The 21750-nt window shown below is 25.8% G+C and overlaps 4 protein-coding genes across 4 annotated transcripts; 1 reads left to right on the top strand and 3 right to left on the bottom strand.

The window, feature by feature from the left end:
• Window positions 1–1382: 1382 nt before the first annotated feature.
• MKS88_005504 (proteasome activator complex subunit 4) lies at window positions 1383–8640 on the top strand (the record flags this gene model as incomplete). The annotated part of the gene is made up of 2 exons (XM_067218771.1): window positions 1383–4209; window positions 4295–8640. The coding sequence occupies 2 exons, from the start codon at window positions 1383–1385 to the stop codon at window positions 8638–8640; spliced, it is 7173 nt and encodes a 2390-aa protein (XP_067070714.1).
• A 423-nt stretch (window positions 8641–9063) lies between these two features.
• Window positions 9064–14851, bottom strand: MKS88_005503 (GTP-binding protein YihA3; the record flags this gene model as incomplete). The annotated part of the gene is made up of 16 exons (XM_067218770.1): window positions 9064–9115; window positions 9295–9399; window positions 9641–10040; window positions 10683–10820; window positions 11148–11227; window positions 11770–11801; window positions 12048–12157; window positions 12384–12440; window positions 12563–12642; window positions 12791–12866; window positions 13064–13199; window positions 13355–13413; window positions 13543–13602; window positions 13806–13878; window positions 13961–13992; window positions 14317–14851. 16 exons carry the CDS (start codon window positions 14849–14851, stop codon window positions 9064–9066), a joined length of 2025 nt encoding a protein of 674 aa, XP_067070713.1.
• Window positions 14852–16063: 1212 nt separating this feature from the next.
• Window positions 16064–17305, bottom strand: MKS88_005502 (sporozoite surface protein 3; the record flags this gene model as incomplete). Its single annotated transcript, XM_067218769.1, has 1 exon — window positions 16064–17305. One exon carries the CDS (start codon window positions 17303–17305, stop codon window positions 16064–16066), a length of 1242 nt encoding a protein of 413 aa, XP_067070712.1.
• Window positions 17306–19783: 2478 nt separating this feature from the next.
• MKS88_005501 (karyopherin alpha) lies at window positions 19784–21424 on the bottom strand (the record flags this gene model as incomplete). Its single annotated transcript, XM_067218768.1, has 1 exon — window positions 19784–21424. The coding sequence occupies one exon, from the start codon at window positions 21422–21424 to the stop codon at window positions 19784–19786; it is 1641 nt and encodes a 546-aa protein (XP_067070711.1).
• Window positions 21425–21750: the final 326 nt, after the last annotated feature.

Below are 21750 nucleotides of genomic sequence, written 5' to 3'. Positions count from 1 at the left end.
ACAGATCACTGAAAAATGAATTGGAATACAAAAGTGATACATAAAAGAATTTTTTTTTTTTCCTTTATGCATAGAAAGTTATTTGCGTAAATTTGATTTACTATTAATTTGAAGTATTATTTTTTGGATATAGGAATAATTTGATATACTAGGCCTACCACAATAGCTTCCTTTTTTTATGTAAAGTTTTTAAGGGGTACACATAAAATAATAAACGAGCACCAAGTAGCGGTAACGAATAAAAAATTGAATTTGCAGAGAATGTAAGAAAAAAGGAAATAAAATAAAAAATAAAATAAAACAAAACAAAAATAGTACAAACAGCACAAATAGTACAAATAAGTGTAAATAACATATATAATATAAATAAAACATAATAACATAAAATTAAATCGAAAAAAAATTCTAAATTAACCATTTCGTGAAATCAAGCCGATGAATTATATTGTACAAAAGAAATGGGGGAGAAAAAATAAAAAAAGATAATGAAATTAAAATGAAGAAATAAAAAGCCATTATTTTTTAATTTTAAAAAAAAGGTACTTTAAAAAAACTACAGAAAAGAAGCTGAATTATTAGAACAATGAAACGTACAAATATATGCAAAAGTTGTTTAAAAGATTAACAGCACATAGATAAAAATACGCAAATTTGTGTACATATACATACAAATATACAGATATAAGTATGCAATTTTTAAAGTTGCTTACAAGCAGCAAAAATAAAGGCATAAAATAAAGTAGGAACATATTAAAATCTCGTAACACCAAATAGGCAAGAACAGGAAAAATTATGTAGGTAGGCGTTTATAAAAAAAAAAATTAAACAAACACCCACGAAAACACACACACACACACACACACACACACACGCAGTATTCTTAGAGTAAATAAAAGAAATGTTTTAAGGAGGAGTATTCTATTATTTCAAGAAATAGAAGAAAGATAAATTTTAAAATATATATTCAGAAAAAGCTTAAGTTTTACATTTAATATCTCACTGCTGCACATTAAGGGAACAGATAAGAAGCATTATTTCTTCAGTTATAGGCGGAGCAAGACGGGTGAAAAAGCCTTTTCATTGAAATAGATAGTTAGATTATATAGTTTTGACTTTACCTACTTTTTTGTACTTAAGTTTTTTAGAAATATATGTGTCTTCAATTTATTATTTTTGTAAAAGACCGTAGAAAAGAAGAATTCAAATATATATACAGATACATACACAAGTATACACACAGATATATATACACGTATATATATATGTGCGTCGTGCGCTGCCCGAGGACAAAAGTGATAAGGTACAGAGGGAAAATTTCCGTTATATCAAATCCCTATTCTTGTTGCATAAATAAGTGTATATATATATATATTTGTTAAAAAATGTTGAACATATTAAGGGAGTTAAACGATTATAGTAAATTTTTGCCAAAAAAAATAAAAGAAAATGTAAACAAGGAAAAATATGACATATTAAGTGAAATAAAGAAAATAGCTTGTCAGAAAAAAAATAATTCTTACAATGTTACAACAGTAATTAAGTTGTTTAATTCTTTTGAAACTATTAACACGACGAAGTGCAGATCGTTTCATTTTTATATTTTCATGATTAAATATTTATGGCATTCACTGCAAAATAAAAGTATTAGTCCAAACTTAAAATCGTACATTTGTCAAACCATTTCCAGTATATTAAAGAATATCAAAAAATATATTTTAGATGATTTTTTTTTCGAGTATGATAAAGAGTTGATTTTAAAAGACGAGCAGGAAGAGGCAGTTAATTGGAAAGGGAAAGAAAAAGGAAATGACAGTGATATTACTAATAATTCTTATGAAAATATGAGTGAACATTGCTATGATGAATATAAAAATATGCATGAAGTAAGTGATATGGATAGTAGTAATATAAATGAAAATAAAGTGCAGAATATTTTAGTGAATGATGCCTATTATATATCATTTAACGGAATATTTGAGAAGACTAAAAATTATGGTCCTTTTTTTAATGAGGATATATTAATAAATGGAAAGAATGAAAGTTTTCGTTTATATATACAAAAATGCATATTAGATATTATCGACTATAAATATTTATTTAATGTATTATACAACTATTTAAGTAATAATTTTACAAAGCATGATGAGTATAGTCATAATACGTACAAAAATTATATCGGTTCTATGTTAAATGTGTTGGTAAATTTAAGACTCTTTTGTTATTATAACATTGATGTGCATAATTTGTTAGTAGATTTTTCGTTAAATAATATGTACTCTATCAAGTATGAAGATTATATTGATAAAAGAGAAACGTGTTTTCGGGAAGATACAAATTATTTTGAAAGGGATTCAATGATATTCTTAATAAATAAAAAATTGAATGAAAAGGTCAGCGTACCATTGAAACATAATAACTCGTATGAAGAAACTAGTTGTTGTACAGATATGAATGATTACGTTATAGGAAAAGAGGATGACGAATTTTCAAATATAGACAAATCTGTATGTTCCATTGGTAATTTAGAAATATGTATACGATATAATACTATATTTTTAAATTTTGTAATGTTAAATCAGTTAAGTTCAGACGACTTATGTTTTAAATTAATTAAATATAATAAGATACTATATTTTTATAAAAAGATAAAAAGATTCAATTGGCATAGTATCAATTATGCATTTGTAAAAATAATTTATAAAGGATTAAGATATGCATATATTTATAATATGAATTTAGAAAAAGAAATGAGAGAAATACTGAATATCCTTTTTTTTTTATTTCTGTTTTATATAAAATTACCAAGTAGTGTTCAGCTAAATTCATCCAAGTATTTTATACCTGATGAATATACCATACTTATTAATGATAACGACAGTGTTATAAAAGTAATTTCAAAAATTTTTGTCTTCTTATTGAATAGAAAATATAAGAAGGAAACGGCTAAAGGAGAAAAGGATAGAATACGAAATAAAGAAAGGGAAAAGGAATTGTTAAATACTTTTCTTACCAATCTAAATGAAAGAAATTTCAATTTAACAGACTTTGATGAAAATAAAGGGGAGGATATATTTGCCATATTTGAAAATATAGATACGCATGATTTCTTAAATATTATTACTTCTTTGTTTATGCCTCATATACACCCGTCTAATGTGGGAAAACATATAGGAAATATAAACTTATTTATAAATTCCTTCTTATATTGTTTTATTAGAAAAATGAAGAGAGAAGATATTTATTTAAAAAAATTACAAGCCAGGTGTAACGAAGAAGAGGGTAATAGGACTGTTGGGACTATACCAAATGGCAATGCAAAAGAACAAGAAAATAATATGAACGATTATATAACCAATTATTTTATCTCTGAAGAAGATAAAAATTTTGTTGTTGAAAAGTTTATCATGCTAGCTGTACAAGGTATGTTTCCAAAAAGTAATAAAGGAGTTAGTTTATTTGAAAATATATTAAAGCATATATGTATTATTGATATAAACTGTTTAGACATTTTTGTAAAGAAAATAATGGAGTGCCTCTTTAATGTTAATACTTCAACACAAATTTGTAATTGTTTATTATCCTTATGCTTATTACTTCCTTTGTTAATAAAACAAAAAGCAACCTATCTAAAGGATATATTATATGTCATGAACATGGGTATTGATATATGTGATATATATAAAAGTTTTACTATATTTTCCTTTCTAAGTATTTTGTTTTCATATATACCTATTGTAAAGTTTGATAGTGATATAAGCGGTAGCGACTATTTGTTAATAGTTAAGGAGTATAATAAATATGATAAATTTGTAAATTGTCCATCGGATAGCACTGAAAAGAATGACATATACGAGTGGAAATCACATCAGAGAAAGGAAGTTCAAATGAATGATGAACAGATCAAAGGGTTGATAACAGAGAGAAAGGAATTAGTTGACTACCTATGCTATTGGGTACACGATTTTTTTGACAAAATTTTGTACTTTATAAAATTTACCAAGAATGAAAAGTGCAAAGATAGTAAAAAAAATAATGGAGATAATAAAGACAACAAGATAGAGAATGATATATATGTAGGATTAAAGGCAACTATTATTTCGTTGTTTATTCATTTAGATCATTCAATACTGTATGAACTGTGTCATAAATTTTTAAATAATATAGAACAGGAAAATGCAAAGTCGTTGTCCATTATTCCTTATGCTATGGGTTTGGTAAATAGTAAAAAAATTTTCGATACTCTTTTTAATGCGTTTTATAAAAAATTGATAACAAAAAAAAAAAAAAAAATCAGTTGAAAATGTTTTACTGAATGATAAACAAATGGATGAAGATGCAAATGGAAAAGGACATGAGGAGGAATTTTTTGTGTATACAAAAAATGAGTATGCAAATGATGATACTATTAAATGTTACTTACAGTTTTTATCAAGTTTAATTAGAAGAGCGAAAAACGAATTTTTAAATGTAGAGGATATATATAATTTAGTTCAAATATACCTAGTTGAAGATAATAATACCATATTCAAATATGTATGCAAAATTATATATCGATTTTTAGAGAATAATTTTAGCCTTACAATAAAAGATTTTTCATGTTTTCAAGTAAAAGAGAAAATGAGTTCTAAGGATAAAATTCTAACCCTTGCACATTGGGGTATTCCATGGCATCTAATAATAAATGGTAATGGAAATAAATCAACAGATGAGGGTGTCTTGGAAGGTGCTTCACAGGGTGAGATGAAGGACAGCTCTAGAACTGGCGCTGCGGATGGGGGTGTGGGTGCGGCTGCGGCTGCAATTCCGACTCTACACGACTCGGAAGAACTTGTAAAGTGGAAAATTCCGAGCCAAGAAAATGTAAAAGTAGGAAAGGAATTTACCTATTTCATTTTGGATTATTTAATAAACCTACTAATTCAATGTGACATACCTATATTCACTCCGAACTTAGCAAAATACATAGAAATAAGAAAATTAAGGGAAAAGAAAATAAATTGGAAATTCACTTTAAATTATTCAAATGTAATATCAAGAATATATAAAGGAATAAAATCTGTTATAAAACCACTTAGTTTCTTATATCCCGACGAAAGATATAATTACAGTTACTCACTAACTAAGTGTCATGTAATTAATACAAAATTGTCTTTTTATTTTTATATTTATGCATCAGAAATTGTTATAACATTATCATTACATGTATTAAGAATTCCAAAGGAGATATTAAACATGTCATCACTTGTACATTACAATAGTAATGACGAGAAAATTGAACATAAGTCATCCATCAGCTCAGTGAATAGTGAAAATAGTGTAAACGGGTTAAATACAAAAGTCGTTGATAAAAAGGAAATGAAAAAATTAAAAGATGAATTTTTCACCAATGTTATAAATAACAAAGAAAAAGATATCAAAGCAGATGCTAAAATTCAAAGAAAAATTATTAAAAATATACATTTCTTACTTTTAAAATGTAATGAAAATGCAAACTCGAGTATGTACAATGAATATATTAATAACGTATTGTCCTTTACATATAATATTTATCCATATAGCTATAATTATGATATTATAAAAAGTCAATATATTAATAATATATTTTATTTGTTTAATGAAAGGCTAAAACAAAGAAAAAAAAACTATTGTTTCAGAGGATTTAGAGAGCAGTTATGTAATATTTTATTTTTTATTAATTTGTCTATTTATTCTCAAGTCAGATCCTATGCGCAAAGTACAATTAAATTAATTTTACCCTCTTTTAAAATTGTCAAAGTCCCATTTTTAAAAATATGCGCCTTTTACCTCAAAAATTATATTAAGCTGTACACATTAACCAAGGGTGCAATGGAGTACAAAGACAGACACACAAAAAATGATGTAAGAGAGGAGAACGATATTAATGGCGATGATGATGATTATCATCATGATAACGGAAATGCAAACAGTAGTGTTAACAACAATGTTAATAATAATGGTCATAACGGTGCTCACATTGGTCAAAATCAGGATGATGATCGCAGTAGCAAAACTCAAAATGACAGGAAAATTTTCAAGAAGAAAAATGACACAGAAAGCGGCAGTTTTTCCAAGTTAAGCAGCCTTAGAAGTTTGAGTGATTTAAATAATAATGATTATTTTGAAAACAAATGTATCAGTTGTTTCAATGGAATTATTATAAATATAACAAATAATTCAGGGCTGGTAAAAAAAATTAGCACCGATATATATTTATTGAAAAAGTACATAAAAATTGTGATTAAAATTTTAAGATTGGAAATACAGAAAGAGGATATAACATTTAAATGCATGAAACTGGTTTATGCGTTGATTAATGGGAGATTTATTAAAAATAACAAAGAACAAAAAAAAAAAAAAAAAAAAATGAACGAATTATTTTTATTTTTGATAGAAGAAAGTGAAAAAAAAAATAATGTATATGCACAAATTGTTATCTTATCCTTTTTTATATGTTTTAGCAATTTTGTCCTACAAAATTATGCAGAGTTTTATTTTAATTATTTGTTAGAAAATATATCTATAAAAAAAAATGTACATGTGTATAATCTAGCGTTTTGTGGTTTTATCAAATTGTTAAAATATTTTAATAATAATAAGGACAAAGGGTTAATACCTGCGTATATAACTAAAGTTTTTAAAAGTGAAAAAACGTATAAAAATTTCGTTGACATATGCATATATAAAAATCTGAAAAGCAAAAAAAAAAGCAATAGTGTAAATGCAATAATTATAAATTTATCCAAAATTCAAAAGTCGTTTAAAGGTTTTGTTCAAATCAGCGAAACGCATATAAGGGACTTTTTTTACTATTACGTGTTTTTTAAATTTTTAGTAAATCTGCAAAATGCATGTGAGCAGGAGGGGGAAGTAGAGGCAATGGAGGCAGGGGAAAAAGTGGGACAACATGAAATCTTAATGGAACAGTATGAAAAGCAAACCACTTCAAATTTGGAAAAAACAAAAGATAGACATTGCACTAATGAGGAGATAAGTAGGGCAAATAATGCGGGTGCTACCCACAAGGTACATAAAGAAGATGTAAATGTAAACGGTTATAGGGTAAATAAGTGTAGTTTAAAATATATCGGGATTATGATACCAATTTTGAAAGAACTACAAATGGATGTTCTTGCAGATAATGAATATAAAGCGACGTTTATATCGTTAGTATGCCCTTTGTTACTAGCATTGAGAAAGTTAAAAAAAAAAGAAGATGCAGAGGAAATTTTAGTTAATATTATAACATTATTAGAAAAAGAAATAGCACTTGTAAATGTAGAAGTATTTAATATTTGGATATATTATTTTCACTTGTTATTTATAAATATAAAAAAAAAATATATACATATATATGATAGACTATTTAAATTTTGTTTATGTTTCCATTCTCAAGATATTTCGAATTTGATTTTTAAAAAGAAAATACAGTTATTAAATATTATGCTTATTTATAGTATTCATAAAAATATAAATCTAATGGATAGTAGTATAATGGAATTTTTAAAATTAATAGATAATGATAATATTACAGTTAGGCAAATAGTAGGAGATTTATTGTCTTACCTTTTATATATATTACATGATCATAAACATTATAGTCATTTGAAATATATGTATTATAACATATTGTTATATTTGTATAAAGTCGTAACAGGGATTATTGAATATTTACAAAGTAATGAAATTATATCAAAGCAATGTACACAAATATATGCTCTAGAAACTTTAGCCTATTTAACAATTACTATGTTTACGAATAGGTGTATGTATGTTTTGAATAATTTAAGTATTTTATTTTTAAAAATGTTTATATTATCTGTTCAGCTAGTTGATAATTTCATAAATGGAATTGTAAATAAAGCTATTAACTGTTTTTTATGCCCATCTTTGTATTTATTTCGATTTGAATTAATAAATTATCAAAGTATAAAGGACCAGATAAATTGTCAAATTTTTCCAAGTGAACAAATAGAATTAATAGACCTTTTTGATTCATTATTAAATCAGGAAATTGGAGTTTTAATTATACAAAAATTAAGTGATTTATTAAGTAAAAATAATTGGAAAATTAGAAATTCAGCATTACAATATTGTTTTTATTTTCATTCATATTATTGCATATTCATGTATAGTAAAAAAGAAAATTCTTTTCTATTAAATGTATTTTTATCTTTCCTAGTAGATAATTATATTGAAATACAGAATTTATCTCGGGATATATTATCGTCTGTCTTTTGTTATTATGATAGCTTAACACTTCAAAAAATTTCTAATTATTTTTTAGACATAGCAAATCAAAAAGTAATTTTAGATTGTTCATCACATGAAAATAATGCCAAAATTGTAGAAAAAAAAAAGACAGTTGCTATTTATACCCTTATTAGTATAGTTAATTCTTTTCCTAATTACGTTCCAGAATGGCTTCCTCACATTTTGATTAGTGTAGCTAAGATGTCTAGAACAACTCTTCATATTATTAAAAAAGAAATAGAAAAATGTATTCAGAATTTTTTAAGGACACATAAAGACGAATGGGAATACAAATATAAGTTAGTTTTCACAGAAGATCAGTTAAACATTATGGACATGTACAAAGGTGGACTGAACTATTTCACATAGGAGGATATGGTAACACGTAAGAATATAAGATGCAACTGTGGTTGTGAAAGAATAAAATAAAATAAAATAATAATAATAATAATAATAATAAGACATAATAAGAGGTAGAATAGGGAACAATGGGACCGGGGGAACAAATGTACATGCAATATGTATATGTGTGTATATGCGTATGTGAACATATACAGTACAATTATTTCCCATATGCACACCATACATACGTATAACATATATTTGATATGAAAAAAATAAAAAAGAAATAGCAAAAAAATGCTTGTAGGGAAATACCCCCATTTATGCATGTTACGTGAACTTTATAATTTTAATAATTTGATTGTTTTTATATCCTTATCTTGAAAACATAAGCAGCAGTGTTCGTGCATTAAAAAAATAAAATTTAATGAAATAAAATGAAAATGAATTTCATGGGGCATCCAAATTACAGTAATACTGAATTTCTTTAAAGATGTTAATACTGAAAAGAGGGGAAGTTTTATATACACGTACATATATATATATATTATAATATATATATATATTATATATACGTATATATGTATATATTCGTATATTTAAAGGATTGACTGAATGTAAATCGTTCAGCAAATATAACACTTTGCAGACATAACTTTTCAAATGGCATATATAACTTACTAATTATGATTAGAGAATTTAGAAATACTTATTGGAATCTTGTCAAGTTTATAAAAATTTTTAATTGCGTTAAGTCTGTCATCAGGGTTTGAATTAAACTTATCGCTTTTGGTGCAGATAACCCGAAGGGGGATATTGGTTCTTCTGTAAATCATAAGCGTGTATGTGTATAATAATATATATATATATGTTTGCGTATAACATGTGCGTGTGTATAAAATGTACGTATATGACATTCTTGTTAATATTTACGCTCAAGATTGCTAATAAAATATATTTTCAAAAGCATAGCACTCTATATATCAAGCACATGGTCGAATTGCTTTTTTCTTATGCATATAATTACCGTATGGCATCCACTAATGCAACATCATTTTTCTGTATGTCAACAGTCATATCAATTAAAACAAAAAATAAGCAAATTTGATTCCGTAAATATATGTAATCGTCTAAATTTTTTCTTAAATAATTCATTTTTTCTTTCCCTATCCCTGCTGCATAACCGACACCTGGCATATCGGTAAGAATGAATAACCTTTTTTTTTTTGCATTTTCAAATGAATATAAATTAATTGACCTTGTACAGCCACTATTTTTTGATACCCTAATGTTATGATGTTCATTAACATTTATTAAATATTTTATAAAATTTCTAAGAAATGTTGATTTTCCTACATTGCTCCTGCCTAATATACATATTTCATTTACTCCATAATTTTCAATTTTTTCATAATTGTGGAATTTTCCTTAAAAAAAAAAAAAAAAAAAAAATAGTAAAAATATCAAAAAAAGGTACATTTATTTATGCATAAATGTCAAGTATATGAAAATATCATGTGGAAGTAAAAGTTAAGGCGCACATAATACAGTTTATAATACAATTCTCTCTTATTATTTGCATAACGTGTAGATTAACTGCTTTTACTTAATAGGTGTTCTACAAATTAATGGTTTACACTTTTTAAGTTTTAATCCTCTAAAAATTTTATTACATACGTACATATGTATATATACATAAACATATTAATATACATACACGTGTTCACATGCATATGAAACGATAAGGCAAATGTACAGGTACATGCTTAAGTTATGTAATATTTTTTTTGCTTTTCTTTATATAAGAAATGTAGCAGCATAAACATACACGCACGCTCATATATACACATAAACCCACACCCATATATATAAATTAGAGGCGCATATTTATGCACATATTATGCTTGTAAAATGTGCAGAGTGCAGCAAATTGAAAAGGATGTAATATATCTACAAACTCTAAAATTCCAGATGTAATTATAAAAAAAAAAAATATATATAGATATAAAACACGCACATGCATACATGTATTATTCGTTTAAGTAATTTTTCTCTTTTTTCTATTTAACCTAAGAACGAAACGTGCTTAATGTCCGATATGTTAAATTTTTTATTTACAACTAAAAATTTTTTTAAATTTGTCTTAAGTTTATTGAAACTAATGTTTTTAAAAGGTTTATATTCTAAGTCTTCTTTTTTATTTATGTCTACAAGGGGTAAAGAATAAATTGATGGAGGGGATGCAAAGGGTAGTAAAAAAAATATTAAGTAAAAATAAATTATAAAGAAATATGTAAAATTAAATTAAAGTAAAATAAAAACAAAATAAAATAAACGTAATACTGAATTTATAAAAAAGACGTATAAGAGCAATATTTTTATATACTTTTGTCATTCAAATATACTTTCATATACTATAATTTTGGAGAATTTCACAGGTTTATTGTTATTATATTTTGGAATAAAGCAGCATATAAACGTCAGACTGGCGTAGAACAAAATATAGAATACACAAATAATACTGTTGCTATAACATTTCGCCTTTAGCATAACTTCAACGTTATTAAGGAAAGAAAAATAATAAAAGCAAAATATTAGGAAATTATAGTTTAACCTGAAATGTGTAAAATGAGAAAAGTTAATAAGCGATTATAATATAAATTGTACATTTATATATATGAGTACATATACATACAAGCGTACGCATACACATGCAGATATACATACAAACGTACGTCCATACGCGCGAACTTATAATGACCGAAAGGACATTACGCATATACACGCATGTTCGTGAAAGTTTCATTAGATATACCGATGAAAGCAGAAGTAATAAATGGTAATAATAAAATATCCACAAGCAAAATTCTTATGATAAACAAATTTATTCATACATTGTACAAAATGTGCTTTATCAATTTAAAAATAGATGAATATCATAAATTAAAAACAAAAAAAAACAAAGGGCTTCAAAAATTCAGTGGCATAAAAATATCCAAAAATTATTATAAAAAATGATCTTCAAACAAAACACATGCATAATGTTTAAATATGTTTATTCTAGTTTTATTTTATTTTTATTAGTTTTTTTTTTTTTTTTTGTTTACTTTAATTTTTAATTTCTTTTTATGGCGAACAACTTCAACGTTTATGTACCCATCACATGTACTGTTAAGAATTTCATGTATCTGAAGAATGAAATTCAATGTAGTCGGTTAAAATGAAAAAGGTACAATAAATACAAACATTGCTCATATTTCGGTAGTTGCATCTATATATACATCCATCCATCCATACATACATAAATATATATATATATATATATATATATATATATATATTTGCATTTATTCGAACGGTGCGAACAATTTGTAGTTTCGTTGCCAATATTTAATGACTTAAATTACACGTTTCTTTTTGTTATTTATATTTACTTGACATATATGATTTATATTTAGATTGTTAATCTTCAAAAGGATATCTTCTTTTTTTAATCCGCTAGTGTGAGCCGGTGAGTTAGCTAAAACGTCATATATTTTTAATTCTTAAAAAGGAAGGAAATAAAATGTAGTGATTGAAAAAAAAAAAAAACAAATTATAAAACAGTCGTAAGAAATTCATTTAAATTTGAAGTATATGAATACGCGAGAAAAAAATCATGCAAAATGAGAAAATAAAATGAAAAGTAAGACATCATTTTATTATGTAACTTGATGATGATAAACGTATTTTTAATTGGTAAAGAAGTTGCACAGAGTTACGGTTTTTACCTGTTTTATTATTTTGGTTATTCTTAGTGCTCAATTCTTCTCCCTTTAATATTATTCCTATCATTTTTTGAAAAAAAAAAAATGATAAAATAAAATAAAATAACAGTAATATAATAATTGTTATCAATGTTGAAGAGTTAATTATAAATAATTTTTTTTTCTTTTTTTTAAGTGTGTACCTAAAAATGGTTCCTCATATGTTCCTCTATGCTGTAAACATAAAGCTATATTTTTTAAAATATGTGAAGGTAAGGCTAATCTGATTGTTGTAATGGATTTATAAAGAAAAAAAAAGAAAAAATTAATACGATGTAATATTCTTTTTTTTGCTGGGCACCCCAATCTTTAAAAGTAAAATAATATTCCCCTTTTTATTTCAATCATATTTTTTTTTCTTATATGAGTACCCGTAATTATCTATTTTTTTTTGTATCATTCCTACGAGATTTCCATGCCGATCTATTAATGGTGAACCTGACATGCCTTAAAAGTAAATATAAAAATAAACAAATTAATATAAAAATAAAAATTAAATTAAAATTTTAAGAAATGAAAAGAAATAAAAAGAATAGATATTTAAAATGTCATATGAAATATTATATTACGTTATATTATAGAATAGTTATGCGCAGTATATGTATGTCTCAAAAAGTCATATGAAATTTTTTTCGAATGCGAACCCTTATTAATAGGATTGGATATTTGAATAAACGGGTATAAACATGCTTTCTTGTTTTCATTAAAGTTTTCGAATTTTGAAAAAGTCTGCTTTGGTTGATTTACTACACCAATACTGTACGTTTCTTTATCGAAATTCTTCAATATTTGTACAATGAAAAGAATATTATTTATTTATTATAAAATATCAAGTTTAAAAAAAATCAAGAAACACATATAACAGTGGAAAAAACTAGACGCACAGGTAAGAGAAAAAAAAAAAGGACAAAAAAAAAAAAAAAAAAAGAAAAAACCTGTATTTGTCCATATGCAATTACTGGTTCCCCTTGCTTTAAATCCTCTCTTCTAGAGTCTAGGTTGAAATTAAAGTAGACAAGAAAATCGAAAAAAATGAAGAAAACGAAAAAAGTGAAAAAAAAGAAAAAAGTGAAAAAAACAAATTAGGGAATTATTAATGCGAATTACTGTGTATTTTCATTACCTAGAGATATATGAGAAAACTGTTCCTCCGAATTAATTTTCATAACACAAATATCCGAGTCTGATATGAGTTCCGCACGTATCGTGTAAGTTTATATATATATGTGTATAGGCATAGGTATACGTGTACGTATATATATGTATATATGCGTAACGTGAACGTGCATAATAGCGCGATTAAATCGTTTTGTCCCAGTTTGCAGAGGGATAACTTTTACACATACATTATAAATTTTTTTTTTTTATTTTTGTACAGAAGTTTACCTTTATGTAAACCGGATACTGTTGCAAAATAAAAATCGTCATTATTTTTTATAACAAATGTGTCAGCTGAGTTCTTGAAAGAGTATATTTAAAATATATTTAAATGAAGTATAAATATTCGTTCTATATTTTAATTTGCGATTTTGTTATGTTACTGTTATATTGTGCGCAGCTGTCAGTATATATCCTTTAAGCAATAAAAAAGAAAGGCCATAAAAAACCACATACAATAATATTTAATATTAAATTATTAGTATGTGTTCTATTTCGTTAACTATAATTTCAGGAAGTGATTATTTTCGTATATTTCGTTTTGTCTTTTTTTACAAATACGCATATGTAAATGAGTATGTGCATGTATACGTGGGCATACATACGTGAATACGTACAAGTGTAGATACACATTTCGCGCACGTAAAAGAGGTGCAACACACATATACATATATACATATATATATATAGTCACACTACATGAGTACATATAATCATCTTTTTTTTATGGTATGTTTACCTTGTTTGTCGTATATGAATCCTGAACCCAAAAATGCCATGTGATCTACCTTAAATTTAAAATCTAATGAATTATTCTTTTCATACATCTTGTAAATTGTAACAAAACTGTTAAAAAGATTATTCGGAATGGAAGTAGAATAATAGTACTTTTCGTTTGAAATTTCTAAGAATGATTTAGTTATTATATTACTAGTCATATAATAAAAAGTATTATAAAAAAATAAATAAAAATGAATAAGGAAATAGACAAGAAATGTTACAGTCTGTTTAATATAATAAAGAACTACTTCAAATGAGAAATGTTCATATCCAGCTAGTTTATGAAAGTTCTTGTTCCCACTTATTAAATTTTTTTTTTTTTTTTTTAAATTATAAGTTGGTTCAATATCATTATTATAAGCATTTTCACAGCATGATACAGAAATAATTTTCAGGAAAATAGTAGGTAAACAGTAATAATATTCTATTTTATTCTTTACATTATTCATTATATCATAATAATTATTTAAAAAATTATACACGCAATTTTTCATATATAATTTGGGCCAAAAAAATAAATGATCTTTCCACACAAATTTTGTTCTACGGTAAATTATCCAAAGATAACTTTTTTTCATCGTGTACTTTTATGAGTTTGAAAAAAATGGGAAAGAAGGTTAACATCGGCGAAGCTTTTGCGCCTGTAGCTATTTATTTATGTAAGTACGTATTTATGTATTTATGTATTTATGTATGTATGCATTTATGTATGTATGCATTTATGTATGTATGCATTTATGTATATATCTATGAATATAGGTACTCATGAAAATGTGTATGTTCGTGCATAAAAATATATATAATGATATGAAAATGTCAAAAAATTTGCATTGAATGCTATATCTAAGAAGTGAATTCAATTTATGGAAAAAAATTAAGCGCAAAATAGCTAGTTACTGATTACTGTTCAATTAAGGTGTAACTTTCCCGCAGATATGTGAGTATAATGTATTATGTATGAATTCATGATACCGTTTTTCTGAACATATTCTAGGACTGACACATATTTTGTATAAAATAATAAAAAAAAAAAAAATTTCATTCGTACGAGGTTGGCGGAGTTTTTCATTTGCAAACCGGATTCGTATATATATACATAAATATATACACATATATAAACATATATATATATACATAACTATATTTTTTTAAGATAATTTTTTCTTTTTCCTGCTTGTTAAATTTTTGCGTTAGGGTGTAGGATATAGAGACATAAATACCTTTACACCCTCATATTATATATCATACCCATACACAAATACAGTATATACAACTTTTTTACACGCTGATTTTTACACATATAGTTAAGTTTTAATTAATTTTTTTTTTTTTTTTTCTTTTATTTCAAAGTTCGATCTATATTTGCTAACGAATAAAACAAAACAAAAAAAAATAAATAAATAAAAAAAAAAAAAAAAAAACAGTAGTAGAATAATAGTAAATTATATGCAATGTACGGAATTTTTTTTTTTTTAAATGTGAAAAGATAAAACAAAAAAAAAAAAAAAAAAAAATAAATAACATTGTATGGTTTCCCTATACAAATTACCTCCTCGTGTGCGCATAAAGGCCAATGGCAATTTTACTGCATTATCGCGTTGTCAATTTGACCCCTTGTCATTTCGTCCCCTTGCCCCTTAACAGCTTAACGGCTTTTCAGCATTACCGCATTACCGCATAACCTTATAACCGCTTCAATTGGAAAATTATGACGTTTCTTTGTTCTTAATGTTTGAGTCATAGGTAAAGAAAGGGTCTGAAATTTTTCGCTTATCTGTATGCATAATGTTATATAGCATAATAATAAAAATTACAACTGTTATACAGAAGATAACAATAGCCATAAATGAAAATATGATCAAGGGTTCAATTTCATCATAAATAGAACATTCACCATTGTTGCATGGTACCACTCCCTGAGTATCATAGTGTACATTATATTTACTGTGTAATCTATATCCGTTTCCACAAATGGATGAACAATGAGAATTATCAAATAATTCATTACACTTGTCATTATTACAATGTTCTTTATCCAGATTCATTGACTGAAGATTAGACGTTTGCGTTTCATTTATATCTATGCTCTGTTGTATATATCGACTACCATTTAATTTGTTGTCTTCCTGTTCCGTACCATATAAGAGTTTTATTAAGTTTTTTTCTATATCATATTTCATGTACATTTTTAGAATTTCTTTACTAATATCTACTAAAGTAGGATTTTTTTGAACAAAGGTTATATGTAAAAGACCTACAGATATATTTTTTCCGTTTTCATCAAGATACATTGGACAATCATATGTGACTTCCTTTTCATTTATTAAGGGGAATATATATTTGTATATATCTCCTATTTGTTCAAAATCTATTGGACAATTATCATCAAAATATATAAACTTGTTATTTGTCATTTTTATTCCTAAAATGTATAATATATGACCTGGTTCTGCACTAATTGAATATTTATTCTTTGAATTGTCTTTATTTAAATCTATTTTATTAAATAAGTCAATAACTTTTCTGTTTGATTTATTTTCATTATTAATAACTGTGTTTTTTATCGAAATCTTTGTCATTCCTCTATGGACTGGAACTCCTTTTGCATTCCTACTTTCGAATGCACAGTGAATGTAATTACTCTTACTTACCTTTTTAATATGTAGAATAGAAGAAAGGTACTCAGAATTATAAAATATGTTCGCGTCAGATAAAGAAATTTCATCATTCGTAAATACCTCATATATAGACACTGGATTGGCCCCTGATTTTTTTAAGGATATTTTATCAAAACATTTTGTTATTATATGGATATTTTCATTTCCGTCTCTATACCTTGGTATGATCATACCAATACTATCCCCCTCTCCAATCTCATGATAACATATCACATCGTCGTAGTAATCACCCATGTCTAAACTATATTTTTCCGACGAAAAGTCGCACATGTACCCCTCATTCTTAACAGGTGTGCACAAATATACAAAAAGGAAAAATATATAACAGAGTTTGGTCGACATACTTTCAAAAAGGAAGAAAAATGGGGGTTCAAAAAAGATGTACAAAAACGGGTACAAAAATGGGTACAAAAATGGGTACAAAAACGGGTACAAAAAGTGGTTCAATAAAATGACGCAATAAAAGGACCCAGTAAAGGGACGTAAAAAAAATCGAATAATATTATAACAGTTTATGGAAAAATATACCTCTTTAAATATTAATGACAAGCACACTAAAATCTCATTAAATTTTATACAATAAAATAAAAACACCCAAAGATACATATCTTTTTTAACAACACTTAAAATATCTACAACGGCAAACTTTGAAATAATAAAAGCATGTTTACACATTAAAGAAAAAAAATTAACAAAACATAATGGAGAAGAATAGAAATATCGTCTTATTTCACAAAGAAAAAAAAAAGAAAAATATATATATATATATATGTGTATACACGTGGCAGAAGCTCTCAGGTTTTTTAAAACATGATTGATAATAATCAGCATGGTTTTAATTTTAATTGTAATTTTTACTTTAATTTAAACATGTGTAAAAATAAAATAATCATTTTTTTGTCCATTTTAAAAGTTCAACTAACCCTATTTTTTTTGCATGCACCATCTGATAAGGGGAGAAAATTATAAAAAATAGAAAAGATCTTTTCACGTGGCTTTATTTTTATTTTTTTTTAAAGATGCGGAAAAAAAGATCAAAGTTGTTTATTGAGCATATCTATTTGTGTAAATATATAAAGTCTAAAAATAAAACATTCCACGACAAAAAAATTACGATAAACATTTTAAGAAAAAGTAATAACTAATAAGTGTTACTTGGCATAATTTTATGTTAAAAATTTTTTTTTTTTTTTTTTGAGTCGTTCTGCTGCATAAATATATGGGTGTTCGTACATACTATGTTAAAACATATATTGAGTAGAAAAAGCAAATTAATGTGTATGTCTTTAGGTGAACCTCTAAAAAATAAATGAAAAATATAGGGAAAACAGGTATTATGTTATTATGGAGTGAAGAAAAAAAAAAAAATATAATTTTAAAAATATAATTTCAAGAAAGAACATGAACATGTTCAACAACTTTTTTCAAAAGGAAGAATCTCTCACTATTTTATTTTTCTCCTCAATTTTTTTTTTTTTTTCATATAGAATTTTCTGTTGTAATTGCGTCTGAAAAATAAATAAATCGACATGAATTTTTTTTAAACCTCTGTACTATATACATTTGAAAAGAAAAAAACAAAAAACCAAGTAACTTTTTTTTTTTTTTTTTCTTTTTATACCTCAATACATTTCGCATTTTTCTCAATAAATATGAGATCTTACTTAAGGAGCAAGCGCCACGTCTTACTGAAATTGAGTACAGATATCAATGAAAAGACGGAGTTGTTATTTGATTATATAGAGTGTGTAGGAAAAAAAAAAAAAAAATTAAAATATTGTATCAGGAAAAATCAGTAACAAATTTAATCGAAGTGTGTATTTTTATATATACGTATACCCACTGTACAGAATATGTTCCCTGTTTAGTTTGATAATTTATTTTTCTACAAATTATTCTTAAATTTATTTATATAAATACTTGTCTGGTCACTAATATTTCATAAACATTAGGTATGAATCTTTTAGTGTTTCAAGTTTTAATATAATATTATAACTTGTAATATATAAAATTTTTTAAAACCATAAAAAAAATGCAGTAAAAATATAGGCATGTACATATACGTATATATATGTATACGCAAATCGGTGCATGCACACTCTTGTTATATTACGAATATAAATATTCAAAAGGATTTCAAAAAAAGGCGGAAAACGAATGTGAAAATGAATGTGAAAATGAATGTGAAAATAAATGTGAAAATAAGTGAATAGATATTGAATGAATGAATAGGAGCGTGAGAGAATAGATGAATAATTAATAGATGAATGAATAGATGAATAAATGAATAAATTAATATATGAACGGATGAATAAATGCATAAATATATGGATAAATACGTGAAATAATAGATACACTAATATATATTTCATAAGATTTCTTCTTTTAAAAAAAAAGTTTTCCTATATTCCACTCAAGTTACGTGTTTACCTATTTTATTATATGGATATATAAAATTCCATATATATGTGCATGCTGGTAAGTATATTTGAATGCCTGCATATTATATGTGTACATATACTTACCCTCACACCTTAACACTGCTCTTAATTCTCGCATAAATGTATGTGAAAATAAATATACATATGTACACACGCATACACACACTTATATATATATATATATATATATATATATATGTATATGTTCATATGTATGCATTTATTTATGTGTATCCACTTATATTCGCATGTGCACGAAGAAATGCGTGCACGATGGACGTTCCAATTCCACTTTTTCCTGTTTCCCTTAATCAAATGTAAAATCTTTATTTAAAACAGCGTCATCGCTGTTTGCAAAAACGTTATTTAGGGATACCTGCGCATTATTTATTTCATTATTAATAATAAAAGGGAAGTACTTATACAATATTTTCCATGCCTTATTACATATATTATCAACTTTTCTATCTTGTAATGCATCAATTTTATGTACACTATCACATTCTTCAAACATGTGTACATATGGGTTAGATGGAAGATTATCCCTCAATTTTTTATTTTCTCCCATTTCTAAAATATTTTCTAACCCTTCTAATGTTACAGAAATAATATTGGCATCCTCTACATCTAATAGGTTGGATAAGGAATGTATAGCTCCACATTCTACTAGATATTCAATTTGTGATTCTGATCCCCCTGAGGATGCATTTGATATGGCCCATGCAGCTTCTTTTCTTACTTCAAAATCTTCTTTCAATAAAATATTTATAAGTTGCGGTATAACATTATTATCTATTACGGCTTGTATTTGTGAAATATTTCCAGCAGTAATATTTGATAAAGCCCAACAGGCCTCCTTTTTAATACTTTTTTTTGAAGAATTAAGTAAGCAAGATAATTTTTGAACTGCACCTAATTTAACAACAACATCTGTTTGTAAATCATCTCCAGTAACAATATTTCCAACTGTCCTTAATGCAGGTGTTTGAACTAAAAATGAACAGTGACTTAATAATTCAACCACTCGTTCTGCCACTCCTGCATCTAAAACAGCATTAATATTTTCATTAGATCCATCAGATAAGTAAGAAAGAGTCCAACATGAATCTGTTAATATTTCTTCATCATCATTATAAATTAATGCAGCTAGAGTTGGTAAAGCTTTTGAAACTATTTCAAATTTTGGTGCTGGTTTACCTCTACATAAATTAGATAAAGTCCACGCTGCATTTCTTATTAATGTTCTTTTATGACTTGTTCTTAAAATTTTTAATAACAATGGTAAAGAATTTTGATTTAATACATATTCTCTACATTCAGCTGAATCTCCTGCAATATTACCTAAAGCCCAAACAGCTTGTTCACAAACATCTTCTTTTTCACTATTTAATAACCTAACAAGATGAGGTACAGCATTATTATCAATAACTACTTTTGTTTGTTCTTGTGAACCTGAGGCAATATTTGTTAACACCCATGCAGCTTCAAATTGTAAATCGGTTTTATCATCATACTTTAAAAACTCAACTATATATGGTACTACTCCTGAATTAATTACTTCTTGTATTGGAGGACCCTTTTCTATAGATAATAATTTTCTTAATTCTCTTGTACTATTTAACTGAGTTACAAATTCGGATGATCTTACACCTATAGCTAAGGATGGTATTTTTTTTAACATTTCTAACGTATTTGAACTATTATTTGAAGATGTGTTATATAATGAATCATTTGTTGAATAACTTTGATTTGTTTTTATATAATTTGTTGTATTATATGAAGAATTTTCTTCAAAACCTATATTTGCCATTATCATTGCTCTTTTACTTTCTAATTGACATTCTCTTTGTTGTTTTCTTATCTGTACCACCAAATCCTCCCTTTTTCTCCTCGTATCATCACTATTCTTCTTAAATTCTTTTCTCCTTGCCTCAATTCTCCTATCCATTCTCAGTTTTACTTAAAAAAAAAAAGAGGATGAGGGTGGGGAAGCGGAAGTATGAAGGGGGAAAAGGAAAAAAAGAAAAAAAGTAAGGAAAAAAAAAGGAATAAAAAAGAGGAAATGAAAAAAAGGGTATAAAAAAGGGTATGAAAAACGGCAATAAAAAAAGGCAATAAAAATGGGAATAAAAAATGGGAATAAAAAATGAGAATAAAAAATGGGAATAAAAAATGAGAATAAAAAATGAAATTAAAAAATGAGAATAAAAAAAGGATATAAAAAAAGGGTATAAAAAAGGGAATAAAAAAAAGGGAATAAAAAAAAGGGAATAT

The sequence above is a fragment of the Plasmodium brasilianum genome, chromosome 14 (assembly GCF_023973825.1).
Source record: "Plasmodium brasilianum strain Bolivian I chromosome 14, whole genome shotgun sequence".
NCBI lineage: Eukaryota > Apicomplexa > Aconoidasida > Haemosporida > Plasmodiidae > Plasmodium > Plasmodium brasilianum.
This window is presented reverse-complemented; position numbering and strand designations above follow the sequence as displayed.